Source organism: Oncorhynchus gorbuscha, linkage group LG17 (assembly GCF_021184085.1).
Source record: "Oncorhynchus gorbuscha isolate QuinsamMale2020 ecotype Even-year linkage group LG17, OgorEven_v1.0, whole genome shotgun sequence".
Taxonomy (NCBI): domain Eukaryota; kingdom Metazoa; phylum Chordata; class Actinopteri; order Salmoniformes; family Salmonidae; genus Oncorhynchus; species Oncorhynchus gorbuscha.
Window position 1 is genome coordinate 45,082,051 of NC_060189.1, and position 12,639 is coordinate 45,094,689.

General features: G+C 40.8%; 1 protein-coding gene across 1 annotated transcript in view; it reads right to left on the minus strand.

Annotated features, from left to right (window-relative positions):
* The window catches only part of LOC124001216 (FH2 domain-containing protein 1-like), a 42,609-nt gene extending 30,370 nt beyond the window's left edge, over window positions 1-12,239 (minus strand). Inside the window, exons 1-3 of the mRNA XM_046307841.1 lie at window positions 11,343-12,239; window positions 4,872-4,933; window positions 643-745 (exon numbers count right to left, since the gene is read on the minus strand). Of these exons, the coding sequence (XP_046163797.1) occupies window positions 643-745; window positions 4,872-4,933; window positions 11,343-11,864 (687 nt within the window). The 5' untranslated portion in view covers window positions 11,865-12,239. The remainder of the gene's footprint in view (window positions 1-642; window positions 746-4,871; window positions 4,934-11,342) is intronic.
* Window positions 12,240-12,639: the final 400 nt, after the last annotated feature.

A 12,639-nucleotide genomic window follows, 5' to 3' on the forward strand; every position in this document is an offset into this window, starting at 1 on the left:
TCCATTTGAGAATGATTTAAAGGTATTTATAAACTGGGTGGTTAGAGCCCTGAATGCTGATTGACTGATAACCGTGGTATATCAGACTGTATACCACGGGTATACCAAAACATGTGTTTTTACTGCTATAATTACATTGATAACCAGTTTAGATCAGTAATAAGGCACCACGGGGGGTTGTGGTATATGGCCAATATACCACGGCTAAGGGCTGTGTCCAGGCACTCCACGATGCGTCTTGCATAAGAACAGCCCTTAGCCATGATATATTGGCCATATACCACACCCCCCTCGTGCCTTATTGCTTAATTATATCATAGACATAGAGGAAGCCTATGCAAGCTGGGCTGTGCTAGTATCCTATTCAAAAACTGTGGTGCATTGGTGCCTTGTTTGGCTGGTACATTGTATGTGTGTGTGTGTTTTTCCCTCTCTCTCTCTCTCTCTCTCTCTCTCTCTCTCTCTCTCTCTCTCTCTCTCTCTCTCTCTCTCTCTCTCTCTCTCTCTCTCTCTCTCACACACTTTCTCCTTCACGCACGCACGCACGCACGCACGCACGCACGCACGCACGCACGCACGCACACACACACACACACACACACACACACACACACACACACACACACACACACACACACCTACCTCTTCAGACTCGGGCAGGAGTTTGAGCAGGTCTTTGAGGGGTTCAGCTCCGTACAGCTTGCCATTTCCCTGGCGAATGTCCTCGACGATGGAGTGATTGGACCTGGATGAGATGGACACAGTGATAACCGTTATAGTGCATTATGATGTGGTTATAATGCATGGCAAGATTTGTTATAAGCATGTACACTATTATATTATCTTATGAACATCTCATAAGGATCCTGACTGAATAAAAGCCATTTTGAGCCAGTTGACAATTTGGTGCAATGAGACTTAACACACTATAAGCCATGTTCTAAGAGGCTCTTACGTGCTCATAACAAGTTATAAGCATTATACCCGTTGGTCAAAGAAACATACCATATTATACACCTTATAATAGAACATCCTAAAGGCTCATACAAAACAAGTTATAAAGCCGGTACCACTTATGGCTTAAGTGGTACCGAAACAGTCAGTTCAGTTCATTGGTAAACCACACAGGCTCTCACTCTCTGTTTGTACATAGCAGTAAATCCAGCCATTCCTAACACAGGCAGTCCGATGAGTGAGCCTAATGCCCAGGCCTGATATGGATTTATGAGCCATGGGACTGGAGAATCCATTAATTGAAAGGGGTTCAGGGAGATGCGGTGGGAACCCGTGCAACTGCAACAACATGCCGCTAATTCAGTAAAAATGAATTCTGTGGAAATTTGTGTCATATCAAATTCGGGAGAATCACTTAAAATATGATATTCTCATTGGAGATTAACTGAAAGGGGGAGAATGTATGTTTCAAATGTCTAGTTAGCTTAGTTAGCATTATCAATCTGCCTATTTTCTGCATTCAAGGTTCCCATCGACATGAATAACGAATAACATACTATAAGTAGTTAGAGTTACTGTTAGCAACATGCTAGCTGAGAATGGCTGGAGGCAATGCTAGCCACTTGCAAAAAAAATGGCGATATACTGTACAGCACTAGCGACTGTGTTACATAAGCGAAAGTGTCCAAATCCAATGTGGACAAGGTAGTGTTGATAGGTGCTCTTGTGATAAGAGTCAAATGCTATGAAAATTACAGGTGGAGCCATGCAAAATGTCCTATGAGATCAGCCCTCTGGCCCCGTACACACTCTGATGTAAACTGATGTAAAACCGTTGTGATATAAGGGAGAGTTTCTCTGCACAACTGTGCAGACAAACTCTCCATTAGTATCACAAAAATATCAGTTCAATCACACCCATTGTGTCAAATGTGTTGTACAAGCTGAGTGTATACAGCACATGCTCTGTGCTGGCATGCAAATCCCGAGCTACAACTCTCTCCCAGGCTACCACTCCACAGTGAGTTAGCATTAGCCACTCCAGACTGCTTATGTAATAGATACAGTAGGACATATTGCTAGCCAAAGCTATCGCCATCCTGTCAGGTTGTATCACTGCCTGGTACGGCAACCGCCTGGTACGGTAGCACGCAGGTATATCTCACTATCTTTTCTGGATTTCTTTTTTCATTTTGTCTGTCATAGTTGAAGTGTACCTATGATGAAAATTACAGGCCTCTCTCATCTTTTTAAGTGGGAGAACTTTCACAATTGGTGGCTGACTAAATACTTTTTTGCCCCACTGTAAATTAATTAAAATCCTACAATGTGATTTTCTGGATTTCTCTTTCTCATTTTGTCTGTCATAGTTGAAGTGAACCTATGATGAAAATTACCTATGATGAAAAAAGTATTTAGTCAGCCACCAATTGTGCAAGTTCTCCCATTTAAAAATATGAGAATATTTTTAAATAGGAGAATTTGCACAATTGGTGGCTGACTAAATACTTGTTTGCCCCACTGTATATACTGTATACTGTGTCCTTCACTATCTATTCTTTACTATCTATTGTATCTTAGCCGCTCTGTCACTGCTCATCCATATATTTTATACTTATACATTCTCATCCCATTCCTTTGCTAGATTGTGTGTATTAGGTTTTGTTGTGGAATTGTTAGATATGACCTGCTAGATACTGCTGCACTGTCGGATCTAGAAGCACAAGCATTTCACTACACTCACAATAACATCTGCTAACCATGTGTATGTGACCAATACAATTTGATTGGTGACTTGATTTGAACAATGTGGACGTTTTCTCCTGGATTATCAACCCAGATAATCTGAGGGTCACTTTTGTGATGTTCCTGAAACCCTCTCTGTACTTTGTGTGTGTGTGTGTGTGTGTGTGTGTGTGTGTGTGTGTGTGTGTGTGTGTGTGTGTGTGTGTGTGTGTGTGTGTGTGTGTGTGTGTGTGTGTGTGTGTGTGTGTGTGTGTGTGTGTGTGTGTGTGTGTGTGTGTGTGTGTGTGTGTGTGTGTGTGTGTGTGTGTGTGTGTGTGTGTGTGTGTGTGTGCACCTGCATGTGTGTATGTGTCCGTGTGTATATGTGAGTGTGTATTGTATGTCGTGCATTGCTCTTTCAGTGCGGATATCTTCAGTGCCAATACTAATATTCCTCTGTAAATGTAGGAATTAGTCTAAAGAAATTATATATATTTTTTTACATAAAACAACTTTGCAGGAGCCTTTGAAGGACATGCACAGACAGCGATGCGGTAAGACCAGACTGTACTTCTTCTGCAGGCCGTCATGTTTCCACGCCATACTTATTAACTGTGTGTCTGAGCTGAGAAGAGCACTGCCAGTCACACACACACACACGGAATAATACAGTATATGCCCAGTCGGGCTGGATAGAGAAATACTTTGATTAGAAAACTAATTCTAGGGGTTTTTCATTAAAACTACTACTGCATAAAGCATGGAAAAAAGCATGGAAAAACATCCCCACAGCATGATGCTGCCACCACCATGCTTCACTGTTGAGATGGTATTCTCGGGGTGATGCGTTTTCCTTGATGGCCATTTTTTATTTATTTTAGTCTCATCTGACCAGAGTACCTTCTTCCATATGTTTGGGGAGTCTCTCACACGCCTTTTGGCGAACACCAAAACTGTTTGCTTATTGTTTTCTTTAAGCAATGGCTTTTTTTCTGGCCACTCTTCCGTAAAGCCCAGCTCTGTGGAGTGTACGGCTTAAAGTGGTCCTATGGACAGATACTCCAATCTCCGCTGTGGAGTTTGCAGCTCCTTCAGGGTTATCTTTGGTCTCTTTGTTGCCTCTCTGATTAATGCCCTCCTTGCCTGGTCTGTGAGTTTTGGTGGGCGGCCCTCTCTTCGCAGGTTTGTTGTGGTGCCATATTCGTTACATTTTTTAATAATGGATTTAATGTTGCGCCGTTGGATGTTCAAAGTTTCAGATATTTTTTTATAACCCAACCCTGATCTGTACTTCTCCACAACTTTGTCCCTGACCTGTTTGGAGAGCTCCTTGGTCTTCATGGTGTCGCTTGCTTGGTGGTGCCCCTTTTTTCATTTCACTTCACCAATTTGGACTTATTTTGTGTGTGTCCATTACATGAAATCCAAATAAAAATCCATTTAAATTACAGGTTGTAATGCAACAAAATAGGAAAAATGCCAAGGGGGGTGAATACTTCTGCAAGGCACTGTATGTCATGCTGTGATCAACAAACACAACAGGCACAGACAGTACAAACTAGTTGTACTGTAACTTGCCTCGCCCCTCTATTGAAATACCCTAACCCAGTGGTTGTCAATCTGGGTCCTGGGGACCCAAAGGGGTGCAAATGTTGTTTTTTGCCTAAGCAAAATCAACTCATCATCAAGCTTTGATGATTTGAATCAGGTGTGTAGTGCTGTGGCAAAAAAACAAGTGCACGCCTTTGGATCCTTAGGAACTGGGTTAAGAACCACTACCCTAACAGATTGACAACTCTACAGGGGCGGCAGGTAGCCTAGCGGTTAGAGAGATAGGCCAGTAATCAAAACGTTGCTGGTTTGAATCCCCAAGCCGACTAAGTGAAAAATCTGCTGATGTGCCTTGAGCAAGGCACTTAACCCAAATTAACACACTTAACCCAAGTTGCCCTGGATAAGAGCCTCTGCTAAATGACTAAAATGTAAATACAGCAAACACCATAATTACGACATGCACGCACACGTGACCTTATCCTCTAGCGTGCCGGACTAAGGAGGCTACCACTTAAAACAAGTTACACAACGGTGTCGTGTTTCACACAAGGCGTCTCGTTTCTCTACCTCAGGCCGATCGGTGGAATTGTATCCCCGCTTTATGTAAGCTAATGTAATAAAACAGGAGGAATACTTACTTCTTGAACTGCCTGAGGAAAATGCCCACGTTCATGCCCCGCTTGGAGTCCAGAATGCTGATCTGAGAACAGTAGAAAGAGAAGAACACGATTCGGTACAGGAGGATCATGTGGGAATGATTGTGATGCGAGATTAGTGTTGTAAAGGTACAGGTAATTTACCAACGTTACCGGGATCAATAATGTTGGTACATAACAGGTGAGTATCTACAATGAGTACACAAAACACATGCTCTTTCCATTACATAGACTGACCAGGTGATTCCAGGTGAACAATATGATCACTTATTGATGTCACTTTTTAAATCAGTGTAGATGAAGAAAAGGAGAAACGTTATTGAAAGATGTTTAAGCCTTGAGACAATTGAGACATGGATTGTGTATGTGTGCCATTCAGAGGGTGAATGGGCAAGACACAAAACATAAGCACCTTTGAACGGTGTACGGTAGTAATTTTGCGCTTGAATAACTTTTAAAAACTGTATTTATGTATAGTATTAATGGTTTATATCTGTGTCCATATTGTCCACAAGTTTCAAGTGGATAGACCATATGGATCAAGAGCAAATTACCTAGTTAATGAAATAAATAACTAACCAACAATGGTATTATTTTCAATTAACTCTGCAACTCTTCCAGACCTGGGATAACTATATGTTTAACTATAGTTAAAACAATAGGGGGTGAAGACTATAAAAAAGTACTATTTTTTAAGCAACTACCGGTACGTTTTTTTTTATATAGATCTCAGGAAGTGACTACTTTTCCGAAACTATTAGATTGGCTCGCCTTGTATCTGGGTTGTATCTGGAACTACATTTTTGAAGATAAAAATTTGAATGAATAGAACACAATTTCCTATTCTCTTCCAATTTATCTGACAGTCATATTTGATCTACACAATAGATGTATATCTGAGCATTCTGTAAATGTCCGTTCTCCTGAATGTCCATTGCCTCAGGTGTACATAATCAAGTCAAACAAAAAACAATTATATTTTGTACAGATAAGTATGACTCTTTCAACATCAAATCAAAGTTTATTTGTCACGTGTGCCGAATACAACAGGTGTAGTAGACCTTACAGTGAAATGCTTACTTACAGGCTCTAACCAATAGTGCAAAAAATGTATTAGGTGAACAATAAGTGCCACTGAAACAGTTGAAAGCTGCAATAAATTGTATGACAGCTGAAAATACAACAGAAAAATTAAAAGCCATTGCAATCATTGCAATCAGCAATTTGGATGATAGGCAAAAGCAACTTCAAAACTCATTTTCCATCGGAGGGGAAGTGTTCTTGTTTCAAACATACTATTCCAGGGTTCCCCAAATACATTCAGCCGTGAGACGATTTTTCCATGAGCAGATGGTCGTGAGACCGGAACATAATTATAAATAATTTGTACACTGCACATTTTGACTGCACAAATCCCAAACTGATATAAAGCTGAAGTAGGAAGTTTACATACACCTTAGCCAAATAAATTTAAACTCAGTTTTTCACAATTCCTGGCATTTAATCCTAGTAGAAATTCCCTGTCTTAGGTCAGTTAGGATCACCACTTTATTTTAAGAATGTGAAATGCTTAAATGCACAGTCAACTTAGTGTATGTAAACTTCTGACCCACTGGATTTGTGATCCAGTCAGTGAATTATAAATGAAATAATATGTCTGTAAACAATCGTTGGAAAAATTAATTAAGTCATCCACAAAGTAGATGTCCGAACCGACTTGCCAAAACTATAGTTTGTTAAGAAAAAATTGTTGAGTGGTTGAAAAACTAGTTTTAATGACTCCAACCTTAGTGTATGTAAACTTCTGACTTCAACTGTAGTATTTGACAAAAATAGAATCATTCCAAACCCTGATTACATTGAGATACGATCACGTTTGCCTCTAAATTTATGCGTGGGAATACTTGGGAACCGATTTCCTACATTAAAATAACTTTGAGTTGATTTCCGGGTGATTTTATAGCAGTTTATGTTGGGGGGGGGGCAAATAAAGTATAGTGCAGGGTTCCCCTATTGGGGAATATAACATGATATTAGACTTACCTTGGCTGTAGTTGATTCAAGACGGCAGCTTTTTGCATATTTAGTTTCCTTTCGACACTTAATAGCCATATTTCGTTACTGTTAGCATTCTCAGTAACACTTAACGACGAATTGCAAAAATCACTTGAAAAAAAAAAAATCTCCCTCACCAACTTCAAACATCAGCTATCTGAGCAGCTAACCGATCGCTGCAGCTGTACATAGTCTATTTGGTAAATAGCCCACCCATTTCACCTACCTCATCCCCGCACTGTTTTTATGTATTTACTTTTCTGCTCTTTTGCACACCAATATCTCTACCTGTACATGACCATCTGATCATTTATCACTCCAGTGTTAATCTGCAAAATTGTAATTATTCGCCTACCTCCTCATGCCTTTTGCACACATTGTATATAGACTCCCCTTTTTTTCTACTGTGTTATTGACTTGTTAATTGTTTACTCCATGTGTAACTCTGTGTTGTCTGTTCACACTGCTATGCTTTATCTTGGCCAGGTCGCAGTTGCAAATGAGAACTTGTTCTCAACTAGCCTACCTGGTTAAATAAAGGTGAAATAAAAATATATATATTTTTTTTAACTGTTCTTGTACCTGTGTAATAAAACTGTAGTTACTTTTGGAGAAACATTTTATTAGCATGTGACTTAATACTTTGGTCATTGCATTTTAATTGCATAGAAATGGGGTGAGCGTTTTCGGTTCTTCATCAAATATTTGACAGCCTTCAAATAAATATATATTTTTCAAATATTATTTGTTTTTCTGAGGCCTGTATTTGAATATCAAAGAAAATAGTTGCCTTTTAGTTGAAACTCTATAAGAGCTACATTCCACTGCCTCAAGTATTTGAAAAGGTTTCAAAATAAGAATAGGAGAGATGGAGACCCGCACACTGTCGAAAAAGTCGACAATCCAAAACTGAAGTTTAAATGCAAAAATATAGATGATTTATTGGGACATCATGATGCCGAAAAAGTGCATTGGGAGGAAAAGTTGAAAAAAAGTTGAAAAACAAATCTAAATATGTTTTTATCAAGCCATCATCACTATTTACACTAGCATATGGCAGAGCAATTGTGTTAAAAGCAAAATAGGGCATACTTCCTTTTGGAATTTATTTTGTATTAACATTTTTGTTATTTAAATAGCCAAGTCAGTTAAGAACAAATTCTTATTTACAATGACGGCCTACACCGGCCAAACCCAGATGGCGCTGGGCCAATTGTGCACTGTCCTATGGGACTCCCAATCACGGACGGTTGTGCAACATTGAGGTTTGGTTAGTAACTGGTGCCACAGATGGTGCCACAGATGGTGACATAGATGCCAGCCAGAAGAATTCCGATGAATGTTTTTTATTGTACACCTGCCCAGGGTCTGGTTATGAACATTTGCTGTACAATGCTGCCACAATGAGCTAGTACAATGCATTACATTGCAGTCTCAGAGATTCATGTTTTATTTGCACATGGTCCCTGACAAAGGAACTGCATAAAACAATAAAACCTGTCATAAAAATACCTTCATAATGCCTATGACTTCCAGTTATTGCGTTAATGCTAGTTAGCATTGGCTTGCGAAACTACCTTTAACTTCCTTCATACTGGACACTGAGACATAAAAATGGTATCCACGAGTTCTGAGGAAGTGCATGTATGTAATGGGCTTCATTGCATGTATATAATGGGCTTCAATCGCAAAGTATCCCTTTAAGGTACAGCACCACAAATGCTGGCATTTGTGGTGCTATTGTTTCTGTATCCACAGTGCCTTCAGAACGCATTCATGCCCCTTGACTTATTCCCCCAAAATTGTACAGCCTGAATTCAACATTTATTTAAAAAATATATATATATATAATAATCTCTCAGCCCCATACCCCATAAAAAAGTGAAAACATGTTTTAAAATGTTTTTGCAAATGGATTGGAAATTAAATACATAAATATCGAATTTATTCACACCCCTGCATCAATACTTTGTAGAAGCACCTTTGGCAGTGATTGTAGCTGTGAATCTTTCTAGGTTGGTCTCTAAGAGTTTTCCACACCTGGATTTTGCAACATTTGTCCATTATTCTTTTCAAAATTCTTCAAGCTCTGTTAAATTGGTTGTTGATGATGGCTAGACAACCTTTTTCAGGTCTTGCCATAGATTTTCAAGTAGATTTTAGTCAAAACTCAGGAACATGCACTGTCGTCTTGGTAAGCAACTCCAGTGTAGATTTGGTCTTCTGTTTTAGGTTATTGTCCTGCTGAAAGGGGAATTCGTCTCCCAGTGTCTGATGGAAATCAGAAAGTTAATTGCTTTTCCAGATTTTTTGCAGCATTACTTTAGTGCCTTGTTGCAAACAACATGTTTTAGAATATTTGAATATTTGTTATTATGTACAGGTTTCCTTCCTTTCACTCTGTCAATTAGGTTCCTCATGTACTTTGGTATTGGTATTATAACTATCCGAAGCCTAGCACCAAGAAGTATGTAGAGGCAGCCTTTAGTTATTATGCCCCATCCTCTGGAATAGCCTGCCAGAGAACATTAAGGGGGCCGAAACTGTGCACATATTTAAAACACAGATCTTAAAACACATCTTTTTAGCTTTGCTTTTCCTTAGGGTGCTTTTTAGTTGTTCGGCTTCTGTAATTCTTTCGTTTTTTATGATATTGTGTAGTAAATATTTCAGCATTTAATTTCATTGTTTTCCCCTGTAAAGCACATTGCGTTGCATTCCACGTCTGAAATGTGCTGTATAAATAAAGCATGATTTGATGTTGTTGTCACGACTTCCACCGAAGTCACCCCTTCTCCTTGTTCGGATGGTGTTCGGCGGTCGACATCACCGGCTTTCTAGTCACCACCGATCCATGTTTCAGTTTCGTTCTGTATTACACACACCTGGTTTCAATTCCCATATCATGTTCCTTATTTAACCCTCTGGCATACATTTCTGTTCTGTCCGTGATTGTCGGTGTCTAAGTGGTTGTTGTATGTGCTAGTGTGTATGTATGTTCCTATTTGGAAATTTTGCTTGACTTTTTTGAGTAAACTCCGTTGTGTTGCTCAAACCTGTGTTCTGCGCCTGACTCCGCTACATTTCTGCACCCAATCGCTGACAATTGTGGAGTAACTACAATGTTGATGATCCCTCCTCAGTTTTCTTCTATCTCAGCCATTAAACTCTTTATCTGTTTTAAAGTCACCATTGGCCTTGTGGTGAAATCCCAGAGTGGTTTGCTTCCTCTCTGGCAACTGAGTCAGGAAGGACGTCTGTATCTTTGTAGTGACTGGGTGTATTGATACACCATTTTTATCCATCTACCAATAGGTGTATTTTTTGCGAGGCATTTGGAAACCCTCCGTGATCTTTGTGGTTGAATCTGCGTTTGAAATTCAATACTTGACTAAGGGACCTTACAGATCATTACATGTATGGGGTACAGAGATGAGGTAGTCATTCAAATATCATGTTAAACACTAATATTGCACACAGTGAGTCCATGCAACTTATTATGTGACTTGTTAAGCACATTTCTACTGCTGAATTTATTTAGGCTTGCCATAACAAAGGGGTTGAATACTTATTGACTCAAGATATTTCAGCTTGTCATTTTTTTTTTTTTTTTTTACTTTTCTAAAAATGTAATTCCACTTGGACATTATGGGGTATTGTGTGTAGGCCAGTGACAACCTCAATTTAATACATTCAGGCTGTAACAACAACATGTGGAAAAAGTCAAGGGGTGTGATTACTTTCTGAAGGCACTGTATATCCTACGTACAATCACAGGGCTCTCGGGAGTAGTGTGTAGCATGTTGCTATATTTGGAGTCCCTTGAGGAATAGGGGTTGTGAAATAACAGCCAGTATTCCCTCCAGGTTGCTCAGACTGTCAAACTGTGACATAAGCTTCACTAAGCCTCATGTGGGCATAGATTTACAGTTTGTCCAAAGCCTTTTTCAGGGGTATACAATGATTTACCATGCCATACAATTGGCTTCTGTATTGGTAGTGTTATTTCCATCCCTCGAGACGAGGCTGATTGTGCTGTGCTGTGCTGTGCAGTGGTTGTGTTAGCTTGTGTTCTGTGATTACAGTGACTTCAAAGAATAACCTTTGAGTTCAGGTTCAGGTACAGTATATACTGTCTGTCTATACTGGTCTTGTTGTTGTCAATTTCTGTTTCGTTTTATTGTTTTTACTACAGAGTAAACTGCCATACCAACCAGTCAATCTTAGTCATGTTAGTGCAAACCAAAAACTCTTTGTTAAGCACAGTATACTGCTAACATCTTTTTCTAGTGAAGGGGACCTACCAGCACTCTTCTGTCGTGTAATTCCACCAGCAAAACAAAAACAGGTCAGGGCGTATTCTAATCCACCATTCACAATCCACCCAGTCAGACTCACCTTGTCCTTGTTCTCCTTGAAGGACCTGGACCGGGTGATGCGGGCTGAGGAGGATCCACTGGTGGCGGGCACACACCCCCGGCCCTGCACTTCCTCCGGCTGGCCGAACAGCTCCTCCACGGAGCGCACGTCGATCTGGTACTGCTGCTGGCAGCGCACCGCCATGGTCCAGATGTTGGGCTGCCCCCGCACCTTCTCCTCTGGGATGGGCTTCCAGAAAAAGCTCCGCACCTGCCGCTTCTTCCACACACCGTGGCTGGAGAGGGAGGTTGGTGGTGGGGGAGGAGGAGGAGGAGGTGTGTTCGGGGGTAGGGGTGGTGGTGGCGGTGGGGTGTAGTGGTGGGGTAGTGTGGTAGGGTGCAGGGGGTGTTCATTGGGGAAGGGAGAGGGGAGAGTAGAAGCAGAGGGGATGTGGCCCAACATTGGGGAGAGGTCGGAGGTGGTGCTGGCGGCACTGCTGCTGCATTCGCTGCTGCAGTTCTCTGTCTCATTGGTCAGCGATGGGCTGCTCATAACATGCATCACACTAGCGTGGGGATGGGGTGGGGCCTAGTCCTGAGAGGCTCTCAAGAGTTTGAAGTAGCCCAATCAACTAACAACCTTTCATGCAACTTCAACTCAAGTTACTCAAGTTATTCAGGTATGTCGAAGAAATGATACACTGATAAACTAATAAAATCACGAGTCAAGGATTAAATGGCAAAATAGCAAGAGCACAACAGTTTTTTCCTGAGGCGAATGAGATGAGGTGTCCTTCTGTCTGTGTAGTCACGGCGATGTTAGCATGCTCTCTGATTCCGTCTGTCTCCATCTTGCTGCCTGTATACCATCACTCCAAACTGGGCCTTGATAGGGTTCTGGAGCATTCTGTGGAGGTCGTAGTTGGGGGAACCGCCATGGAGCTATAGGGAGGTACAAAAACAACCAAAGAGACGATTATTTGGGGGCATTCATGCGTGTTGTCCTCAGGACAATCTACATTTGGGGAAATTGAGGGGTGCGACACATCAAAAGAGAGAAGGGGGAAGCCCCCGGTCGAGGGGAAACCACAATAGGGATATGACAGACTCCATTGTTCTTTTGAAGTCCTTGAAGTCAAAATGTCCGGTGACACTAGTCTACACATGCTTACGCCAGTGGTTACTGGAAGATTTTCCAAAGCACAAGTGCAGTCAACATGGATTTGCCAGGAGTGTATTTCATTTTCCACAGTTTAGCGAATTTTCAATTTCTTTACATTTTCCCTTTGTGGATTTGAATATAGTTATAGTATAGTATAAAACCATTGAATTAGATT